Source organism: Nannobrachium achirus (assembly GCF_963921795.1).
Source record: "Nannobrachium achirus genome assembly, chromosome: 13".
Lineage (NCBI taxonomy): Eukaryota > Metazoa > Chordata > Actinopteri > Myctophiformes > Myctophidae > Nannobrachium > Nannobrachium achirus.
Genome location: NC_137833.1, coordinates 62,049,655 through 62,074,654, shown reverse-complemented (window position 1 = coordinate 62,074,654; position 25,000 = coordinate 62,049,655). Strand labels below are relative to the sequence as shown.

The 25,000-nt window shown below is 42.2% G+C and overlaps 1 protein-coding gene across 1 annotated transcript in view; it reads right to left on the bottom strand.

Annotated features, from left to right (window-relative positions):
- Positions 1–291: 291 nt before the first annotated feature.
- The window catches only part of LOC308297487 (uncharacterized protein), a gene marked incomplete at both ends in the record, with an annotated part of 36,462 nt that continues 11,753 nt past the window's right edge, over positions 292–25,000 (bottom strand). The window contains one exon of the mRNA XM_080740892.1: positions 292–443. Within this exon, the coding sequence (XP_080597018.1) occupies positions 292–443 (152 nt within the window). The remainder of the gene's footprint in view (positions 444–25,000) is intronic.

The window sequence follows — 25,000 nt, the reverse complement described above, 5'->3', positions numbered from 1 at the left end:
TCGACCCACACACTGCTATTCAGTGTTAAACACAGTCTGTATGCTAGCTCTGTAGCTGCTATAGTGTTGCACTACCACTCGTCAAACCGCACGCACTCACACGCGCACACACACACACACACACACACACACACACACACACACACACACACACACACACACACACACACACACACACACACACACAGAGAGAGAGAGAGAGAGAGAGAGAGAGTCCAATTCTAAAATATCCCCACACACAGACTCTCTTTCGGCCAGTTGTCACTCGCTGGGTGAACAGATTGTGGAGACTCAGTTGGCGTGGAGGGTCACAAGCCTCATCCCCTCCCCGCCCTGCGGGGCATCATAAGTGGGTTGAGAGCCAACGAGCCCTCCCTTCCTTCTGCCGTATACCTCGGAGCGGAGCAGACCACTTGCTGGGGGCAGGCCCACAGCCTGACATGCTAAATGGGGTTATTATGGACTCACACTGGTTTGGATATGGGGATCTGTTGTTAGTTTACAGCATGGGTTTTCAAAGTGGGTGACGGGGCACCCTGGGGTGCCGCGATGGCAGTCCAGGGGTGCCGCGACGGCAGTCCAGGGGTGCCGCAAGATCATTTGATAATATTTGGAATTTATTTGGACACTTGAAGAAATATTTAGTATCATTTTAAACTTGAAGTACAAAGTTATTTTCAGTCAGTTCTAACCAAAATGGCTGTTATCTCAACGTTTTCCTCGCAACATAATCACTAAAATATCGTCACTGTCGGGCAGAAACCTCTGTCGCACAAAACTAGTGAAAACAGCCGATCTACAAGCACACAGTTGTGTGCTTGTGCTGTTTTCACTATGTTTAGTACATTTTATAGATGATAAATACAAAACGAACGGTTTTGGACATAGGCATACAAGGTTTCCACCCGACAACGACGATATACTACTACTAGTATAAATATAAGGTGCTGGGAGTGAAAATTACCTGCCTTTTTATGAAAAAATATTTATGGGGTGCCCTGAGACAAAAAAGTTTGGGAACCCCTGGTTTACAGTGCGCTGGAAGGAGAGGTCCAGCAAATCATAAGATTCCGGTTCAATCCTGGCTCCTGACGCTGCATGTTGAGGTGTCCTTGGGCCAGACACTGAATCACTAAGGGCGCTTTTTGACCGGCAAAGAACCGGTTTGGGTTCTTTCCCCTGCCTATGGGATGAACCAGAGGTGAGCTTTTCCACCGAGAACTAGCCCCGCGTAGCCAGGCTTACTCATCTGCGAAGAGAAAAGCCTGGTGACAATATAAGGCAGAAACCGTTCTGGGAGGTGGGGCTGAATTTTCCCGGAAGCTGTAATTTTTTCACAGTGCGGTGTTCCTGCAAACGTATTCCCTGCACGAAAAAATCTGGTCTATGTCTCCTGCTCCGTCGGTTGCGCTGGAAATAAACAATATACAAACAAAAACATTGATTCAAGCAATGTTACACCTATTAAGAGCGAGTTAAGAGCTACAATCTATTTTAGTTTTTTCGCTAGGGAATGTAAACAGACCCGCACCGCATGACGCAGCACTTCCCCTAGAAATTGAGGAACCAACCGGAAGGCATATTGTCTACAGGGTGCCGAGAACAGAGTTGGTTCTGAACTGTAAAAGTTGGTTCGGAAAATCCATTCACAAAATCCTCGGTTCCTCAGGTTCAATCAGGTGGAAACGCAAGCCGGTTCGCAAGAACGAACCAAGGTTCTGAGAAAGTTGAACGGCACTGGTTCTGGAACCAAGGTTCTTTTGGTGGAAAAGGCCCCTGACTGTTCCCAATGAGCAGGCAAGCAGCTTGAATGGAGTGCAGTTTAAAGGTATGTTAAACAGTGACCTTAGCCTAGTTCAGAGATTTACAAAAGTCTGATTAGTCCGGCGTGCGGTTAGGGTTAGAGTAGAGTTAGGGTTAGAGATAGTAGAGATAGTGTCTTATGGGGAGAGTAATGACACGTGGGAACTAGTGATGCTGCCATCTTGATTCTTCACTTTCGATCCGATATCCGATCTGTCAGCATCTAAATCGATTCGATTCCGATATCATCCGATACGATACAGCACATATTTTAAGACTTTCTATGCTGTTCCCCCCTTTTTTTCCCCCTATTTTTTGCTTTTCTGAGATACATAGAGTGGTTCCTGTGTACATAAGCCGTAAAGCTTACTAGGATCACCTTTTAGTTGACCTTGTACCAGTGATTTGTGCTGTCATTAAACTGTACTTTTCCCTATTGCAAACTTCTAATAAATTCTTCAATCAATCAGTCTGATATCTGGCATAACTGCACACTGTTATAACATTACTATTTATTTCTGTGGCTGGTATCTCCCTTAGAGATAGGGTGAGAAGTTCAATCCCCGGGGGAGACTTGGAGTAGAACCGCTGCTCCTTCACTTGGAAAGGAGTCAGCTTAGGTGGTTCGGGCATCTAGTACGGATGTCCCCCGAGCGCCTTCCTAGGAAGGTCCTCGATGCACGTCCCACTGGGAGGAGACCCCGTGGCAGACCTAAGACCAGATGGAAGGATTATATCTCCAGACTGGCCTGGGAACGCCTCGGTATACTCCCAGGATAAGGATGCGCAGGATAAGGAAATCTGGAAGTCTCAGTTGGAACTGTTAACCCCGCGACCCGATTCCGGATAAGCGGTTGAAGATGGATGGATGGATGGATGGAATGTTAAGAAAATGATCCATCAAGTGATATCTTTTAAAAGTTTTTCCACTTGTTTTTCAATGTTTATGAAAATAGCCGATCTACGAAGCCCACAACGCCTTGCAGCATGACATGTTGAGAGCTTGTAAATCTGCTCCCTTTCCCCCCTTATGACGTTGTTTTTTTCTTCTGCCCCCTGGCCCCTACCACCGCTTGCTAATTCACAGTACACACATGAAGCACACACAACAGTCGGTCGATGGCTATTTTTTTTGGAAAGAGCCAATATATATAAATTCAGCCAGCTACACCAGGCACACGGATAGCGCGAACCACAGATACGCATTCCCTAAAAATAGGATCGGTTCTATTTTGTGCGTGCACGTATCATATGCGTTTTGTACACGGACTCTCTGGTCTCCCGCACATATACTCCCTCCTTGGTGTAGCCAGGGGCTTTTCGCAAACGCACAGACAGCGCACATGTTTTCTGGTGTAGCCCGGCCGTGAATAAAGCCACAGATAGTTTTTTCACGCTTTTCAAACATTGGTTGTTGGTCCTGGGAGCCAGCATGTGGTCACGTCTTTTTTGCAAGTTTTGCACTGGGCTGTTGTTGGGTCTGCTGGAATTGCTAACACACACAAAAAACTGCTGTTTTCTTTCAGTGTTGTTCACTCTGTTATAGGCTACTGTCTGCTGCGGTGCTGCTGCACTGAGCGCTCCTAGGACAATCCCAGGCAGGGATGTGCTGGGCCCCTGATTCAGCCCGGGAAAAAGAGTTGTAGAGGCCCTCATTGCGCGCTATAGAGAGAGATCTCTCTCTATACCGCTGCTGCTACTCAAAGATTTCCCATTTCAGATCATGTTGAGTTATATTTCGTCGTTGTCGGGTGGAAACCTTGTATGTCCAAAACCGTTTGTTTTGTATTTATCCTTTTAAAAATGATTTAAACTAGTGAAAACAGCCGATCTACAAGCACAAAACGCCTCGCACCGCGAGGCGTTGTGTGCTTGTAGATCTGCTGTTTTCACTACTTTTGTGCGACGGCCTTGTATGATGAAGCTTTACTTTGCAAAAAAATTTACAAATTTGAAACTTGGAGATACGAGGTTTCTGCCCGACAGTGACAATTTACTTTGTTGGCCGCCCAGCCCCCAAAATGGAACGAAGGCCGACATTTTATTTTAATTATTTTCCTAATGGCCGGCCTGGACCGGCCGGGAATGAACCGGCCGTTCGGGAGTTGTCCCGCTTTTCCCAATGGCCAGCATGTCCCTGATCCCAGGTCTGTAACTCTGACAGTGTTGGGGGTTATATGGGGCTCCTTGACATTTTAATGTTTGAGAACCACCGAGCACAGCCCGAAATTTCCACTTACACACAAGAAGTACCGTACAGTAGTCATTTGAAAGAATGCTGATCCATATTCCCCACAGCCCATAAGCACGCAAGTCTGTTCACCGGCGATCAGAAGCTGTCTCAAAGTTTTATAGTGCTGATGTAGAATCGTCATTTAATGTATATCGTTGTTGTCGGGTGGAAAACTTGTCCAACCGTTTTTCCACCGTTCGTTTTGTATTTATCATTTTAAAAACGATTTAAAATAGTGAAAATAGCTGATCGACAAGCACACAACGCCTCACGGTGCGAGGCGTTTTGTGCGACAGTCTTGATGAAGCATAGGGCGACAGAAAATAACAGGGCAGCCACGCCCAGTGAGTTCAATGGAGAAGTGGCACCCTGCTCTATACGGTTCCTCAAGCTACCGTTGGTGCCTATTGAGATGGGCAGATTTCAACCAGGTTTTTTCATCTCACGCAGTCTACTGTCTTCACACATTTACTTAAACATAGGCATACACATAGCATAAACATTAACAGAAAGTATGTAGGCTACTTAACCATTGACCATACAAGACAGTAACAGGGCAGTGGCAGCGGAAAGTGGAAAATCACAGTAGTAGCTTGCCCCAGGAAATGTGCCAATCTCAATAGGCACCAATGGTATACAGTATATTGTCCTTCCTATTGCTCTAGGGCAGGGGTCTTCAACAGGGGGTCCGGAGAGTTACTACAGGGGGTCCACACTCAGAGTTACTACAGGGGGTCCTCCAAATCTTTGAGTGATTGAAAGTTTTTTTTCTCTTTTTTTATATTTAACCATGTCGAGCCCTAGTGTCCATATTCTGAGAACTTTAGCCAAAAATAGCAGATCTGCGAGCTCACAACGCCTCGTGCTGCGAGGCATTGTGAGCTTGTAGATCGGCTATTTTTGGCAAAGAGGTTTGGTGTAGAGGGTAAAAAGAGCAGACTAAGTACAGAATGAAAGGTAAAATTGACAGTTCAAGTGGTTGACAGTTCAAGTGGTTAAATATCTGAAAACACAAATTCACATGAAAACCAAAATACACTGATGATTGTGCCGTCAAAATGATGAAACTATATGTATCTATGGGTTGTGGGGGTCCCTGCTTCATCTCTCTCTCAACGAAGGGGTCCCTGGCCTGAAAACGTTGAAGACCCCTGCTCTAGGGTGTTGGTATTGGTTTTGCAAAATTCACATCACTTGACCTCTACTTGAAAGCACTTTCAACCTCTGCACAGTGTAGTGATGTACAGTATGTCCTGTTGAGTACACCAAAAACTGCTGCGCTTACACTTCCACCTAGGTCACTCATAAACAACACATGCTTGCACTCATACGCAAACACACACCTACACACACACACACACACACACACACACACACACACACACACACACACACACACACACACACACACACACACACACACACACACACACACACACACAAGCCATCTGTTGCAGCTAACTCCATGCTTGACCCTTATAAACAAACCAGGCATGGTCAAATTTCAAATGCACGCACACCTAACACACACATACAGACACACCGATTTTCATGAACCCCATCCACACACACGCACGTGCGCGCACACACACAAACACACTGTGCAGTCAAACACTCTCACCGCATATCCACAACCATCTTCATATCCACATGCACTTACACACACACACATCTTCTGCCCCACCCACACACATGCCTACCAGACACACATCACAGGGAATTAATTAAGGAAGAAAATTGTGCACATACTGTATGCACAATGTGTGCCTTCACCACGGTGTCCCTCCCCAAGGTGTCTGTTTGCTAATGTGGAACACAGAGTCCTGGTACTTTCTTACATGTCTTACATGGGCTGTCACAATTATTACATAATCGTCTAATCGCAAATATTTGACATACCTGTAATTGTGATTCATAATCATCATTATTTGTGTCCATGTTGAAAAATGTTAATATATATAAAAAAAAAAGTTAAACATTGTGGAAATAGCAGATCCACAAGCTCACAACGCGTCGTGATGAGCTTGTAGTGACAGCCCTACATGGGAGTGGACATTTTGGCCTACGGGTGGAAAGGTCATGGGCTCAACAAAACGATCAGGATTCTTCCTGCTGTATGAAATCATTCAGCAAGTTTCAGGAGTAATCGCCTCCCTCGTGAGTTCAGGTTTTTAATGAACCACATTAACCCCGATGTCCATAATCTGGGCAAATCAATTAGAAACACTGTCTTGTGGGTGGCCGTTGGGTCGAGGGTAGGCGTCACAAACGTAACGTGCCTATGCGCCCCCGATGGCCTGCTGGTCCAGGCGCATGTACGTAGGCTTTGTGTGGCCTGCGGCGGGTCGCTGGTTCGATTCCCTAGCCCGACCCAGGTTTGCGGCGTGTCTCTCCCCCCATGTCCTGTCAATCTGCTGTCTGTCAGTGAAGGCATAAAAAGCCCCCCCAAAAAAACGTAATGTGCCCTTATATGGAGACTATTCCGGCAAACAGACCTAAGTCTTGCTGATGTCACTGCGTGGTGTCTTACTGACGATGTCATACTCTGAGATCACTGTGATAGCACAAGCTCTAGTTTTCAAAAGTAGAAAAGATAACCAATCTACAAGCTCTACAAGCTTGTAGATCAGCTATTTTCACTTTTCGTCACAGTAAGTGGTTACGTCGGCCTTTACAGTACGTTGGCTTCCCACTTGTCTTTATTTATTCATTTGGGACTTTTAGGGTCCACTTGCCCAAAGTATGTAATTTTGGATGGAATTCATATTAAAAAATAAGTTATAAAGTCAGTTAAAACAACGTTCACACTCATTACTGGTCAGAATTCAGAAATGAAAATGTTGAAATCACTCATCATCCGAAGGAGAGAGAGAGAGAGAGAGAGAGAGAGAGAGAGAGAGAGAGAGAGAGAGATGGCAGTTGAGAGAATGTTGGATGGAGGGATAGAAAATAGCAATGTGTGGACTGACGTAGATGGAGCTTCCCTGCCGACTCCTTCCATCCTGCTGCTCAGTCCCACCTCTAGAGAAAATGTTGTCAACAGACTTCATATGACACCAGATACACCCGCGCCCGTTATTCATCAGATCCGCAGACCGGCCCGCTACCCACGATTATATCTCTGCTGTCGGGCCGAAACCTCCTAACTCCAACATGTTCATTTTCGGGAAAATGAGCTCAAGTGGAGTTAGGAGGTTTTGATCGAAGGTTTTTACTACTTTTCATTGGCTCAATATTATTTTAACCAACACACAAACGTAAAGGGTGTCCAATAGCACATATTTATGAAAAAAAGAGAGGGCCAATCGGGTGGAGTTAGCTGGTTTGGCAGAAAGTGTGGAGTTAGGAGGTTTTGTCCCAAGCACTTTTTACTGCTTTCCATTGGTTCAATATTATTTTAACCAACACTCAGATGTAAACGGTGTTCAATAACTCTGATTCATGCCAAAAAAACAAAAACCTCAAAAATGTAGTTTTGGCCAGACAGTGACGGCCAGACAGTGACGATATAAAAGTCTAAACCAGGCCCGCCCCGCCCGCTACCCGCGATAACATGCAGTAAAGTAATCGCCGTGCGTGGCTGCGTGTGTGCTTGACATCTGACATCATACCCTTTTATGCCCATACATGGAGATCCCTGTCTGTAGAACCAGCCACACAGATATGGGCTGTCTTGGCCATCTGTCTTGGCCATATGGATTCTGTTAGTGTGGTATGAGGCTGATGTGGCCTCCATATATGGCTAACTGGTCCGATATACATCACTGGCTAAATGGCCAAGAATTTAAAGGGCGAGGTTACATGTCGCTCTGAGGCGTCCTACTAGTATATACAGTATATAATATATATATATATATATATATATATATATATATATATATATATGACAGCACAATCATCAGTGTATTTTGGATTCATGTCAATTTGTGTTTTCAGATATAAATAAAGTATATCACACACACAGTCATACAGACCTACATACAGGCATATAGATGTGTACAGTACACAACACAAAAACATAAATGCAGATCAGAGTCAGCAGACACACAGCATCAAGAAGGTTAGGTAACAGAGTAACCGACATAAATGAGTAAACAAATACACACGCACATACACAATACATACACAAACATGCACAAACACACACACATAATAACTGCAGACCCCCCCCCCCCCATATGCATTAAAATACACACAGCCATGCACATACAGTATAATGCATATCCACTCACAAATCACCCTCATTTCAATCCGGAGCGCAGCTCAATGGCCAAAGCAAATTGAATTAGACCCATGCTGCCTGAACGGGCACACTAGAACAACATTAGGGGGAGGGGTTGATTTACAGTTTGTTGAAAGGTCTTGTCTTGTTGTACAACAAAAACGATGTATCTTCAGTGTAAGAGCAAAAGAAAAAAAGTGATGGCACGTTTGTTTGATTGGGTATGAATTTGTCTGAAGATCCCACGGAACACAAAATGAGCGATAAATCATTGAGAACGAGTAAACGTACAGTATCAATGACTGAACACGTTCTAGGGCAGGGGTCTTCAACGTTTTCAGGCCAAGGACCCCTTAGTTGAGAGACAGATGAAGCAGGGACCCCCACTACCTTTTCATGAATTCCATAAAGTTTCATTGTTTGACAGCACAATCATCAGTGTATCTTGGATTCATGTCAATGTGTGTTTTCAGATATTTAACCACTTAAGCCGTCATTACCTAATAAACTTGACCTTTCACTCTGTACTTAGTCTGCTCTTTTTCCCCTCTACACCAAACCTCTCTGCCAAAAATAGACGATCTACAAGCTTGTAGATCTGCTATTTTTGTCTACAGTTCTCAGAATATGGACACTATAGGGTTCAATATGTTAATATAAAAAGGATTGGAATATTTGGAGGACCTCCTGTAGCAATTCTGAGGAGCCCCTAGGGGTCCCGGACCCCCTGTTGAAGACCCCTGTTCTAGGGAGTAGGGAAGAGAAGAGAAGGCAGAGCGAGAGCGAGAGAGAGAGGCGGTTGGAGGCAAGAACACAAACCCAGAACAGTCAGGGGGACATGTTTGTGTGTGTCACATCTCCATTGCTAATAAGACAGCACAGTGTGAATGATGCACATTTCTACAGCTACTGACAGACTGGGGGGATGCCACCCGGAGAAACCTCACCAGGCACGTGCACACATAGACATCATAGACATAGATTGCACTATTAGGTTGTGTTGGTAGTTTCTGAGTATTCTGCTTTGTTTGTCTGTGAGATACTTGTTGCACTAACTAGCATTGACTGTTACGGTCTCTTTTTGTAAGACACTTTATGTATATATACTTATATATTATCCGCCCCCTCTATTGATGCACCTTCTCTTTATTGGTACTGTACTGCTCTTTTTTTCCTCTTATCTATCTAACTTCTCTGTAACTTTGTAAATAACTGTATACTGCTATGCTACAACTGGACAACTGAATTTCCCCCTTGGGATAATAAAGGTATCTATCTATCTATCTATCAAAGGGGGCTTGAGCCCCTGCCCTTTTTCCCGTCAGTAAAAAGTGTCCTCTCCAGACCATGAATGCAGTTTTTACTATGGTGAAAGAAATGCAAAATGCCCTCTTTCCATGCCATACCTGAAGGCAGGATCAAAGAGAATTGACTTGAACTTGAATGCAGCATAATTATGTTGAGAGAATTGCCCTTTCGCTGTAGAAATCCATAAACCACATCTCTTGTATTGACTTGATTATGCTTAGTTCAGTGTGGTATAACGCACCGAAAATAGCCGACCTCTGCGACGCGTTGTGAGCTTGGAGGTCTGCTTGGATGTCTGCTATTTTCAATATTTCCACCAAAGGCCCTTTTAGAAATGTCAGCCCCTGCCTCTAACATTCTTTGCATGTCCCTGAACCTCACGATTCAGAGACAACACTCTCCCAGTCTTTGAGTTCTCCCCCTCAGCCCCCTCCATCTTGCTAGAATCAAATGCATGGTTACAGTCATCCAGGGGAATCGATTTAGCTCTTTAGTGACTTTCATGCCTTTATTGTAACTAGACCGGTAACCGTTGGGCAGAATAGTCACCATTAGACATGGGACGATATGAAAATGTCACATCACGATTATTGTGACAAAAGAAAATCGCGATTTACGATATTATCGCGATAATCAAATTCCATTAACCTGGGGCGGAACATTTGCCAAAAAAATAGCAGATCTACAAGCTCACAACGCGTGATGCGTTGTGAGCTTGTAGATCGGCAATTTTTTGCCAAAGACATTTGATAGAGAGTGAAAAAAGACTGTATCAAGTATGTATATTATAAGTACCTTTTACCAATTATAGAGGGTTTAAATGGTACCGGAGATGCAGCTCGGCAAATAAAAGGTGAATTGATCCTAGTGAAGACGATTTAAATGTAATTTAAATCTCCACGATACGATTATCGTGAGTGTTTCTTTATCACGATAAACGGTGATATCGCTTATCGTCACCATTGACCATTCACCATTGTGCAATACCCGTTGCATCCATCTGTCTGTCTGTGTCCCTTTCATGCCCATACATTATTATTAGTCTGGGATCACTTCACTTTTCGGGCTTGTAACCGGTCTGAAGCGGAAACCACAACACGTCATGTTGTAGTACTCAAAGACTACAATTTGGCCGGAACTATCCACCGGAAACAGTTTTAACCCAAAATAATCCCCCTGCGCTCAAGGACATACTTTTAGGGCCTACCTAATAAACTCGTTGATGCGGAGTAGTTTTGCTTTTGAAAAATTAGTTTGGTATATGCATCTTTTAGTCCAACTCGTAGCGACTGGAAAGACTACTCTAGGCTACTCGAGCATTTTAATTGGGATTGGGGAAACAAACGGGGGAACCAAATCAAAGCGACGTTGCGTCTTCTAGTGGTTTCCGCGCTTTAGGCGGAAACCAAACGGCCTGTTGTGAACAAACACCAGGCTTTCCCCCAGAAAGCCTGGTAGGCGAGGTTACATTATTATGGAGATCTCTTATTTCTGTCTGTCTGGTGCTCTTTTATGTGCAGGCAAAAGTTTTCGTGCTATTTTTAGTTTGTGTGCTATTTCCATTGAATTTTCAACTATTTTCGCCAAATGTTTGCCTATTATGATATGCCCAGTCAGGAATTGGACACTAGGGTTATGAGCAGTGTGCTGTACTCAGAGCAAAGGGGCAGGCAATTTCCACAGTGTGTCAGTGTCATGGAGGTAGAGCCTCGGAAACATCATTTATCCTATGAGCAAACTGATGTCCTTGTGCGGGAGGTGCTGAGTCATCAACAACCAATCTACAGCACCTCAAACAGGCCGCCGAGAGTATAGATGATGTGACATTAGTTTGGGAGGAAATAATAAATGCTGTTAATATGTCTGGCACGTGTCCTATGAGAGGCATTTCTCAATGTGAGAGACAGCTCAGCTCCGTCCAACAACGAGTCAAACAGAACCTGGCAATAATAAGCTACTGTATGTAATTGGGACCGTCAGGTCGCAGTTAGTATGAAAACGTAAGTAACACATTTGGTGTAACACTCACTCACATGGGTCTGTGCCGCGTCGCTGATTGGCTCACTGGTGTGTGTGTGTGTGTGTGTGTGTGTGTGTGTGTGTGTGTGTGTGTGTGTGTGTGTGTGTGTGTGTGTGTGTGTGTGTGTGTGTGTGTGTTGGGGGAAATTTCGTCGTGACCTGGCGGTGGCTTCTCGACCTTGCGGCGTGTTACTTGTAATCTATCTAGTTGTACAATCAGTAAGCCTTCAGTTTTCTCTGTCATGAGTAGACACACACATTTGTTGTACAATACAAGCATTTAACCATTGTTAGTGAGTTAGAAATTCTTAGAATGCATGAAAATCCCCAGCTTGACATCAAAGTGAAACAGATAAGCATAACATAAAAGGGTCTGTCTGGGTGTACCAACAAAATTGACAAAAATCACACCAGGGACGGCTTAAATATATATGAATATGTGAGAGACAACTGACTGACAACTGTGAGAGACAACTGACTGACTTCAATATGATATGGCCAGTTTGTTCTGCATGTCATTATGCTGGAAAGCATCTTCAGCCAAACCCTATCCGATTACCTAAAGTTCACAGATTTGGAGCCGGCATCTGCCAATGATCTGGTCTGTTCAGTTATCAATACTCTAAGCGAGAGAACCGCGTTTGTCGTATCAGTATTATTCATTATTGTTTGGTGCCAAAATTCATTAGCCCCCGCTCTAGAAAAGCCAGCCCCCCATGGTCACAATTCTCTGGAGCCGTCACTGAATCACACCCAGAGTGAAGTAAACGGTGCCTTTTATGAGTTAATTGTGGGCTCGCCTATAAGGCGAGCACACTTTAGATATTGTCAATATTTATTTATTTATTCCTAGATCAAGTTCTCCTCAAAACTTTGGTTCCTTTCTACTCCTACATACTTAGTGAGAAAATGAAAATAAAAACATCAATGTGTTCAGCTTACTGTGGCGAAGTGTGCTATTACTTTTTACAGCAATCGGCCAAATGGTGGCGCTGTAGGAAGCCTTCGAAAGTGCGATCTTTGAACAGGTATAGCTCATGCTGTGTTATACATACAGCCATGAAACCTGTATACACTTATGCGTCTCCTCATGCCGAACAACTTTTACCCTCTAACTTTTGACCTCTGACCTTTAGGTCTCCCACAATTCGGAATTATATGAAAAACAGTAAAAATCTATCTCCTCCTGGGATTTTCGCGTCAAGTGCACACAACTTTTTTCACATGAACTTTGGACCAATACCTATACAGTCTATGTGGTGAGAAGTTTGTACGTTAAACCATTAATTTTTAATAATTCAATTCATATTGCGGTTTTATGCAAATTATTATTCTGCCTCTAAATCAAACATGCAAAGTGTTACTTTCATGGCATTTGGCAAACATGTAGAGGGTTAGTCCAAATATCACTGAAACCAATCTTATTCCAATTAGCCAAAGGGGGGCGCTATACGAAGCGTTTGAAAATTCAAACTTCAAACGGGCATAAGTCTTGACTCGTTTCGTTTGAAGACATGCAACTTGTTACACGCGTGCTTTGACTCAAGCGGAAGACATCTGTGTTGTTGTTAAGTAAGCTCCGCCCTTAGATTTTCCGCCAATTTGAGCAGTTTGTAAAACGCGTAAACCCGTTTTTATTCTGAAATTTTCGCGTCACGTGCACAAATCTTTTTTTACGTGAACTTTGGACCGATATCTAAAGATCTGTCAGATCGGATTTCTTTAAAATTGAAACATGCTTTTTTAAATAATTCAATGAATATTGCATTTTTATGCAAATTATTCTTCTGCCTCTAAATCATACATGCAAAGTAGCATGTTCATGGCATTTGGCAAAGATGTAGAGTGTTATTCCAAATATCACTAAAACCAATCATACCCCAATTGGCCAAAGGGGGGCGCTATATCATTTTGAGCAGTTTGTGAAACGCTTAAAACCGTTTTTATTCTAGGATTTCTTTTTAGCAATTTGCATGAAATATTCTACACACAATCAAAGGACCTTTATCTAATATGCCTATGAAGTGCACACACAAAAGAAATATAATAATAATTATAAATATAGCTGCAAGCAGCGATAAAGTGGCCAAGGCCAAAAACACCTCAAATCATGAACACAGCCTGGGATGTGCGTGAAATCTTGCAAGCACATTCCCAATAGGTCAAGGAACAGATACCAACCTTCTCACATTGGCCTGTTATAGCGCCACCAGCGGGTCAACTTTTGCACAACACATTTTTGGAACAAAATGGACCAATCTTTGACGTCAGTAACGTCAAAGAGAGCACTGCCTGCGATCTTGACATTTTGTGCTTTTATAGCCATTGTTTTCTGGCTTGAAGCGAGCCCACAATTGTTTCGAAGGAACAATATTTTTCTAGTTTCATTAAGCGTCCCAGGAAGCTTGGCCAATGCGGGACTGAAGTAATGTGAGATGTTGACAGCAGAGTGTTGAGGTGTGATTGATGATGCTTAAGTGAGTCTAGTTCAAACCCTGGGCCCTGGGTACAAGGACTCACTGCGGGCCCCTGCACAATTATTTTGTGCTTTAACTATTGAAAAATAGCAGATATACAAGTTGTACAATGAGCATGGCACCGAGTGCCGCGCTGCGAGATTGTAGAAAATTTGTGCAAGTCTTTGAATATAATTTTTTTTGAAAAACCTATGTTTCTATGTCAGTGGAGCTCAAAACTTTTTCATGTGAAGGACCCCAAAAATGATGTATTTAGTCACGGAGCCCCATCTCAAAATATTTTGACCACCCAGAAGCAAAATCTGAGTTACAAACGTTCGCTTTAAAAATACATAATATTCAAAGATTTGCACACATTTTCACGACTTTTTCAAAAATAGCAGATCTACAAGCTCGCAGCGTGGCACTCTGTGCTTGTATATCTGCGATTTTTCAATAGTTAAAGCATTCAATAATTCTAAGCCTAAATGGGTTAAAGTCAGTATGTATCTGCCAGTGATGAGCCTGCAAACCTTTGGTGTGTGTACCTAATATGTATGTGAGTGTATGTATAATTCATGTTCTTGTCTGATTGAGGCGGGTGTGCCTGTCGAAGCGAGGAAAACTACGCTATTTTCTCCATCTGCAACAAAAGAGAGTCCCAAACTAAAGGCTGCGTATTGGAAGAGAAACTGCTGGCTTACACTGCAAAATCCAGGGGCTAAATTCAAACCGACCAGGCTTTTAAGGGTCCATTTGTTCACATGTGTACATTCTCAGGGTTATGTCAACACTCAGGAGTTTACTGTGTCTATGTAGAGGCTGATGAGTTTTCCACACTAATTCTCCCTCCTCACCTGATTCAGCAAATATCCACACAGGGCCTAGAGGAAGAGCAGCTGGGATGGTCAGAACAGTTCTTCCGCACCAGGGGCATAGTCAGTGGCGTCATTTCAGATAAAGCTAAGGTATGGCAACATGAATGGTGTCTTGCACGATACCAGTCATGTTGCCATACCTTAGCAACAGGCATGATATATTTATTTTAAGAAGTACATTTTATTTCTTTCCCCCGTTTCTATGGTTTCTTGGGCTGGATATGGCAAGTGCAGCTAAACTTGGCAAGTTAGTAAACGTGCCACAATTAACAATAATGCATTGCACCTGTGCAGCTGACCTGCGGAACCTGGGAATATACCATTCTGTCAAGATGGTGAGAATACAAGTTTGGAGAATATAATTATAATATCTTGTTAAAGTGACCATTTTCGTAAATTTTGCATTTGTAGTTATTTTACTGTGATTTAATAACATAATAACCAGCACAGATAGACAAAGAGACATTCATGGATTTATATTTAAAAGTAACTTTTATTTCCCCCCCTGGACCCAGGGTATGGCAGCTGCATACCCCTGCCATACCCAATTGACGCCCCTGGACATAGTTCCGCCGATTTAAAACGAATCCAATACGGAACTAAAACTTCCTATGTTTGGCCGCTAGTTTTCCCCCCACGAGGTACCAAAAAGAATTTGTCTACATTGGACCCCATTCGTTTTCCCCTTTGATTTTCTAACCTTAATAAACGTTGTCATAAATACTTTATGGCTCCTGTCGCTAGTGAAAAACTCCCTTTCAATCACCATGATATGCGTTTTGAGCAAATATGGTCCCATTTATGTTAAACTTGATGATAAATTTGCGGGGAGAGGGGTCAACTAAGCTGATACCAGCCGGCTGTGTTCTTCTTCGTGTGCTGTATTTCGGGAGGCTCCGACCACATTCTCCCATGTATCCCTGCGGTTCCACGTGACCGTTGGCAGCCAATATCATTCCTTATGGTTCCTGGGATACCTTTCAAACAATGATGGCGACACCCATACAAGGGACAAAAAAAAAAACTCATTTTCGATGCATAGAAAGCAATGGCGTCGCACCGTCCACATTTTTCTACAGTCTATGTTCCGCACACACACTCAGGGGTGTCGCACCAAATTCTGGGCCCTGTGTACAAGGATTCACTCACATTTTGTGCTTTAACTATTGAAAAACAGCAGATCTAAAAGCTCACAGCGAGCTTGTCTGCTATTTTTTTAAAGTCGCGAAGATTCGCGCAAGGCTTTGAATATTTCAAATCTTTCTGAGTTTTTTTGAAAAACCTGTGTTTCTATGTCAGTGGTGCTCAAACCTTTTCATGTGAAGGACCCCCATCACCTTTTCACGTGTATTTGGCCACGGACCCCCATCTCAAAACATTTAGTTCTAGGGACCCCCCAGAAGCAAAATTTGAATTACAGACGTCCGCTTAAAAAAATACATATATTCAAAGATTTGCACCCATTTTCAAAAATAGCTGATCTACAAGCTCGCAGCGTGGCACTCGGTGCCGCACTGTGAGCTTGTATATCTGCTATTTTTCAATAGCTAAAGTATAAAATAATTAAGGACCCTGCACCTTGGGCCCTTTTTCTATCGATTACTCAGCCAATGGAGACTTGAATTAATGGGTATTTCTTTGTTTTTGTCGCATTCCTAAGCCAATCATTTGATCATGACCAGCAGTGGTTCCTTATGGAGACACAAAGAGTCTCTTGTGTTCCATTATGGAGACACAATGAATCTCCTCAAATTATTGGCTTGGTTAAGAAGTCATGGATGTTTGAACTTTGTTCAAGAATCAATCTTTATCTTTCATTTTCATTTAAGCTATAGTCTTATTTTCAAATCAAATTAATTCAATCACAACAATAAAGTAACTTTGACAAAAAGTCAGACCACACTGAAATGAATAATATATAATCAAATTCCTCCTAAATGTATATGGAAAAGCAGTTATATTACCATAAGTCATAGTCAATGGACTAACATGCCAGACCACCGGTACTGTGTCATTTTACATTTTAGCTATATATACTGTAGGCTACTATAGCACATTGGTTGGCTATTAAACAATAGCAGATATACAAGCTCATAGCGTGTAACTTCCGGCCATACTATGAACTGGTACATCTGCTGTTTTTGAAAAATCGCAGTGAGAACGACAAAGTGAGAAAATCAGTGATGATGTTGTAAGCACACACAAGGGCTTTCACCAACTAGTCGACTCGACTAGTATAACCACTAGTCGAGCTTGTTGGTACTAGTCGAAAAGTAAAATATTATATAAAAAATACGTATATATTTAAATAAATATATTTTTCAATATATTTTATTTAACATTTTTTAACATGAATGTCATTTCAATTATAGTTATAGTTTTCTTTTTAACATTGCACCCATTAAACGGAATATTATTATCCAGTAATCTATGCATCTAGCTAGCAGCATCTCTGTGGGTTTAAGGGTTAATCTCAGAGTTCACGCAAAGTTCACCCAAAGTGAAAGTCACTGCACACACAGGAGCATGCATTCTCCAGTATCCACAACAAGGGGACTAGTACTACAGATTAGAATAGTTGTTTAACAGTACAACATGGTAGCGCGATCAAAGCAACAAGTGAGGACAGCCCAGTTCTGGCCGGTTCACAACAGACTGCCCGACGCTTGTTTGATTAGAAGTAATTAAAAGACGGTGGAGCGTTTGTGTTATGTAGCGAGCTAGCCTACTAAAGCCTTAATTGCCTAGCCAACCATGCAAATGGATTGTTGTGATTATTGTTTTCAAATAGTTGATCTGTAAAAAATACTAGTTGTGAAAGCCCAAGCACACACACGCGCGCGCACACACACACACACACACACACACACACACACACACACACACACACACACACACACACACACACACACACTGCCCAACTCTGCTCAGAACAGAAACAATATGCACCCCTGCAAAATGTAGATCTCAAACCTCTTGGGGTGCATGTGAGTGAATGTCACGGAGCTTCTTTTCTGTACAATTCAATCTCAAGGCAGTAACACAGAGCGTTAGATACATTCTGTACAGATTAAGTGTCCTGAGACTGTATAGGCTACACTATAAACCATTCAGCAAATAACAGCTCTTCTGGGATGAAATGCAGTACGCTGCGCTGCTCCCAACTTAACCAGTCCTGCATTTTGTGTGCATACAATTTTTGGTCACTGCTCCTACAGATTTTGCCCTAAAAACACACAAAGCGGGACACAGTATCTCTAAAGTCATGTCATCAACATGGATCTGTCCCATTTCCCATATTCCCTCCTGATTGGCTACCATTGCCTTCTAAAGTTTGTGTATGCGACGTGACGGTCACTTATCTCCCGATTAGGGAATCTTACTGGTAGGTTACTTTATTATTACCGATATTTAGGTTTGGATTACTGTTTACCAACTGTATGTCCTGGCCTGTTCGATAGGCTGACATGTATTAGTGTTGCATTTTGTACCAGATCTTCTGCATTGCACAGAATTCTTCTGGATTTAATTGAAGGATTCTCCTCTATTTTGTCTCATTCCATTCTGCTCATTTTGAGAGAAGCACACAGCTGACAGCTGGCAGTAGAACACTACATTATATTTCAGGGAACAGCAGCTGCTGACAGTACCTTCATTAGCACAGTTTTCTACACTATACTATTACTATGCTTTACTGTACTGACTCCTGTACTGCCTCTATAGTATATGTCATTGTGTATTTAAGTGAATGTTTCATATAGATTCTTGTAAACCATGTTTTTTCTGTTCTATGGACCCAGTAGAAAAAAAAAAGAAAAAAAAAAAAGTTGTTTTTTTCCCCCCCGCCCTGGCACTATTTTGGCAGCTGCTGAAAGTTTGTCTCATTCACTTACTATACACTATAATACAAGGGAAAAAATGCCCCCAAAAATCTGCTTTAAAGTAGGACTGTCATCTAAAGTCACTTTAAAAAGTAATCTTACAATATTACTATTAGTTAATATGTTTATGATGTCATTGTGAGAATGCGTAATTATAAGCCAGTCAAATTAATTGACTGTACTTAGACTATACTGTACTGGTCAGCTGTTGTTGGGGGGCGAGGGGCAGATTACACTGTGACCTGAGTTTCAGACTATTTCAGACCGTTTTCAGGGAGACCACGTGACCTGTTTCATACTATTATAATTAATGATTCTGAATCCATTGCAAGGATTTGTTTTGCATGAAAAATATTCCTTGGGCTAAAAACTGCCCCCACGAAACTGTGAAAAGTGAGGACTAATCACTAAACCATAGTTTTGTCGGGTTGTTTTTAGCCCAAGGATTATTATTTTTTTGCAAAACAAATGCTTGCATTGGATTCAGAATCATTAAAAACCCCTAGTTTGACAACTCACATGCTACTTAAAGGAGTAGTTCACCACCAAAATGACTTTTTTTCTATTGATTACTCACGCCTGGAGATTTGAGTTTTTTTGTGTTTTGTTGCATTCCTAAGACAATAATTTGATTACAATAAATGTACCCCCATTCCGGATGGGGACCCACATACATTTGGGTCCCCATTCGGAATCAATGGGGCTAAATGTACTATAATATTTTTTTTGTCTTAGGAATGCGACAAATATCCAAAAATATTTTTGAACTTGAGTCTCCATGGCGAGAGTAATCAATAGAAAAAAGTCATTTTGGTGTGAACGTGAACTACTCCTTTGGGGGTATTTTTTTCCTTTCATTATAGTGAATGAGACAAACTTTCAGCAGCTGCCAAAATAGTGCCAGGGCGGGGAAAACATTTTCGAAAAATTCCCATAACTTCTTTTTGCTTCATAAATACATACACTTCTACTGCTGGTTTCCAGTGCTACTGTACATGAATCCGTTTTTTGTTCTTACCATTTCCACTCCTACCAATATCTATGCAATAATCTGTGAAGGTACAAATACAGCCACTTAAACCCTTTCTATTTAACCAGGGTCCCCCAGGGCTCTATACCAGTGGTTCTCAACCTGTGGGTCGGGACCCCCATGGAGGTCCCCAAATTATTTTGGGGCGTCCCCAGATGATTGACTTGATGTGCAACATTGTTTTCTCAAGTGTATAGAGGGTATACTGTATGCACATTTCTAAAGTGACAAATTAAGGAATTCTTCAGCAGAAATTGTGAAAATAGCAGATCTACATGCTCACAACGCCTCGCAATAAACACACACACACACACACACACGCACACGCGCTCGCGCGCACACACACACACACACACACACACACACACACACACACACACACACACACACACACACACACACACACACACACACACACACACACACACACAGGCAGTAAAGGGGAACGTTTACTGAGAATCACATAGGGTCCTTTTAAATTATTTAGTGCGTTAAGGCTAGTCGTACGGAGAAGCTATAAACTTAATGACCTCCATTTGTAAAGGTGGCAAACCTGGTTGAGGGTGGGCTTAATGAACATATACATCATACTGGTCAGGCAAGAGAGGGCCGTCTCTCCATGGAGAGTGGTCGGGATGACAAGGAAAACAGAGTATAGCTGCTAGATCAGTAAAAGAAGAATGGTGTGTGTGTGTGTGTGTGTGTGTGTGTGTGTGTGTGTGTGTGTGTGTGTGTGTGTGTGTGTGTGTGTGTGTGTGTGTGTGTGTGTGTGTGTGTGTGTGTGTGTGTGTGTGTGTGTTCATATTGATCAACACTTCCCACTTGAGTTTTGCGAGCCACTGGCACTGGACACACCTGGCATAATCAAATGGACTTAATTAAACCTGTTTAAAATCAATTAAATTGGTCAATTTATTAAAGGACAACTTTGTTTTTTTACAACAAGGATTCATATTTTAGATTGTCATTAGAGAAAAAAAAAGATGAGTGTTAAATGTTTTCATTTACTGCTTCCTATCGTTTTAGTGATTTTAATGATTTTGATTTGCATGCATGCCCCCAGGTTGGGGGCATGCAAGCAAGTGGCTAAATATGTCTTTTTAGACACAATAAGCCCATTCCCCAGATGCACCACAATCTTTCATGGGCAGATGTGACTTATGGGGGCTGGTGTAAATAGTAACAAAGAAATTGTCTAAAAAGACATATTTAGCCCCCTGTACGCAGGCCCCCACCCACTGAAATCAAAATACTAAAATCGCTAAAACGATAGAAAGCAGTAAATGAAAACACACATCTTTTCTTTTCTCTAATTAATCTAAAATCTGAAACCCTTGTAGTAAAAAAAAAAAAGTTGTCCTTTAAGCCATGTAATAATTAATAATAGTGAGCCAGATGCTTTGCATCGGGGTCATCTAGTCATCCTGTAACCATTATATTCCTATTTCTTAACACCAGTAAGACTCCCTAATCGCTAGATAAGTGTCACGTCGTATACACAAACTTTAGAAGCCAATCGTAGCCAATCAGGAGGGAATATGGGAAATGGGACAGATCCATGTTTATGACATGACTTTAGAGATACTGTGTACCGCTTGTTGCGTGATTTTAGGGCAAAATCTGTAGGAGCAGTGTCAAAAAATGTGTTTTGCTAAAATCGGCCTGATGGTGGCGCTCGAAGAGGGTCATGTGAGAAAAGGTTGTGATTTGAAAAGGAGTGTGTGTGCAAAGTTTAGCATCGATAGAGCCAACGGTGGCATAAGAGTAGGGGCAAAAGTGTGACGCAAAAGTGTGACGTGACAAACAGACGGACAGACAGCCAGTGGAGCTTTTCATAGTAACTTGCGACCTGGCAGTCGCAATTATCCGTTCTATAACAAAACAGAGAAATAGAGAGAGAGATAAATTGTGAGAGACATGGAGGGCAAGATTAAATTGGATAGGCCTAGATGATGGTTACAAGCTGTGCTCATTTAAGCTACTTCACAAAAGGTTTTTCAGTGGCCCACTATTCTGATCGAGACATTTTTGTTGGCAGATGTTCAGTTTGAGATGATTCATTAAATGTGGGGTGGGTGGAGCACATCTAATAGCCTACTATAAATGTTTTGTTTTGATGGTTTTGTTTTTTCAGATGCGTCCCATTCTGCAGCAAATGAAAGTGCACGGGGCTTCAGGGGCGACTTATTCAAAGGGAAATATATTTAGCACACAAAGATAAAACTAGAAAAGTGTACTCCTCTGAGCGAGGTCAGGTGTCTGCAAACTGAAGCTTTGTTATTTATACTGTTATATATACACACAACTCCTGTGGTAGCTCTGGGATCCCTTCACTTTACGGGGTTTGATTGGGTCGGGAGGGAAACCATTCTACAGTACGTCATGTTGTAGTACTCAAAGGACTACAATTTGGCTGGAAAGATCAAACCGGATTGAGTTTTGACCCAAAATAATTCCCCTGCGCTCAAGGACATACCTTTAGGGCCTACCTAATAAACGCCTTGATGCGGAGTAGTTTTGCTTTGAAAAATTAGTTTGGTACAGTATAGGCCTATCCATCTTTTAGTCTCGTAGCGACTGGCAAATTAGGCTACTCTAGCTAGCATTTTAATAGTGATTGGGGAAACAAACAGGGGGTACCAAAACAAAGCGACGCCGTTTCTTCTGCTTGTGGTTTCCGCCTAGACTACGTTGTAAACGAATGCCAGAAAGCCTGGTGATGCGAGGTTAGTCCTGTGGTAGCCCCCACATCACCTCAGTACCAACATCAATGGCTCGAGACCTTCCCTGCAGGTTCTGGGACAGCACGAGAAAGATGAAAGCTGTTTCTACGCTGCCACAGGCCAACAATTAATATCCACACAACTTCACATGTATGCACAAAGAATATTTTCTAACCGTCTGAATATAATTGTTCAATTACATTAGCATGTTGTCCTAACGCTGCTTCATGTGAAATGCATTGATGTATATTCTTAGTAGGAAATGGTGCTATACAAAAAAATCTTTACTTTACTACAATAAGCGATATTATCGTTTATCGTGATAGAAAACACTCACAATAATCGTATCGTGGAGATTACATTTATCAAGATATCGTCCTCCGTCATGCACTGGGATCAATTCACCTTTTATTTGCAGAGCTGCATATCCAGTACCACTTAAACTCTCTATAAATGGAAAAAGGTACTTATAATATACATACTTGATACAGTCTTTTTTCTCTGTCTGTCTATGTCTGTCTAAAATAGCCGATCTACAAGCTCACAACGTGTCGCAACTTTTTGGCAAATGTTCTGCCCCAAGATAATGGGTTTTGATTATCGCGATAATATCGTAAATCGCGGGGCGCCCGCTGGCCTGGTGGTCAAGGCGCATACCACATACTAGGCTGTGATGCCTGCTGGCGTCGCCGGTTCAATTCCCGATCCGGATGACCTTTGCCACATGTTATTCCCCATCTCTCTGCCCATTTCCTGTCAGTCTGCTGTCCTATCAAATAAAGGCAAAAAAAGCCCAAAAACAAATCTTTAAAAAAAAATATATATATATCGTAAATCGCGAATTCTTTTGTCACAATCATCGTGAAATTAAATTTTCATATCGTCCCATCCCTACTCTCAAAACATTCTCTGACACGCCTCTGTTAAATGCAGCTTCTGGGCCTGCTGTATAGCACAGTAGTTTCAGCCACTATTGTGTTTTTTTCTAACAGCTGAGTCAGGGATCCTGCCTTTCACCTACGGTACGAGGCTATTTCCCATGGCCTCAGCTGCAGTACAGAGCACATCCACTCAGCACTATGCAATCCATACCCTAATAACCCTATACTGACACACAGGCATGTAGCGAACACCATTCAGCATACACAGTACTTCTGTAGCAGTTGAAAAGGTGTGCTATACAGTATACTATTAACAGGAAAATGTTGTTGTGTTGTTCATAATGCTGTAGTAGTGTCTAGGGCTGTCACAAGTATTACACAATCGTCTAATCGCAATTATTTGAGGTAATCACAATTATTTTGCATAGTCTATTACTTTTACACTATTTGTTGGTCAAAAGTGTTTTTATTTTTCATGAATGTGGTACTAGTCATTACAAACACATCCATGTCATTGTTGTCCCACACAAGCCATCACACTCTGCTAAACAGATGTTATGTTTGTATGTGGTTTGCCAAGTCCCAGAAAAGATATGTGTGTTTGTAATGACAACTAGTAACACATTCATGAAAAAGAAAATCATTTTTGAGCACAACGAATAGTGTAAAAGTGATAGGGCTTATATTGTAGGCTCCACTCTATACAATGGCAGCTGCTGCGTTCTGCTGGGGAAACTGGACAACAGGGGTATTTCTACCTAACAGACCCCATGGACAGTCTTTTTGGATCAATATAAGTAGGAAAATGAGCCTAGAATTGATATAGGGCAGAGTTGTCCTTTAACATAGTCTACCATAGAGATTAGTTCAAATGCAATTGTATTCCTTAAAATAAGTTCCAGAATGCAGCTTTACATGAACACTGGATATGTACAGTGTAAGTGTGGAGAGAGGTGTGTGTGTGTGTGTGTGCAGCATAATGCAGCTCCAAACTCAGCATATGCCTGCATTATTACAGCCTCTTCTCACCAGAGTCTACAGTGAAAACCCTTACGGGTCTGTTTTCACACTTCCCAAGTTAAATTAACGCTCCAGGTTTTGCTGTGAAAATGCGTATGTTCTGGCTGTTCCTCACACTCTGGTGATTTCCTTTAAAGTGCATTCACACACGCATGTATGCACGCACGCACGCGCGCACAGTGCGTACACACACACACACACACACACTGCGTACACACACACACACACACACACACACACACACACACACACACACACACACACACACACACACACACACACACACTCTCACTCTCACTCTCACTCTCTCTCTCTCTCTCTCTTGTGTTCAAGCACGCTTAAGTGTCAAGAAAGGCAAAACATTAAAATAACATTTCACAGTTATTGTGTGCAACTCTCAAAAGCAAGCTCATTAAAGTGAACGGACAAGCCAGTGGTGTAAAGTAAATAAGTACATTTACTCAAGTACTGTACTTAACTCATACAGTGCCGCCGGCCACAAGGGGCGCTAGAGTGCCAGAAATTTCTCTATAGACCTTCGCTCTA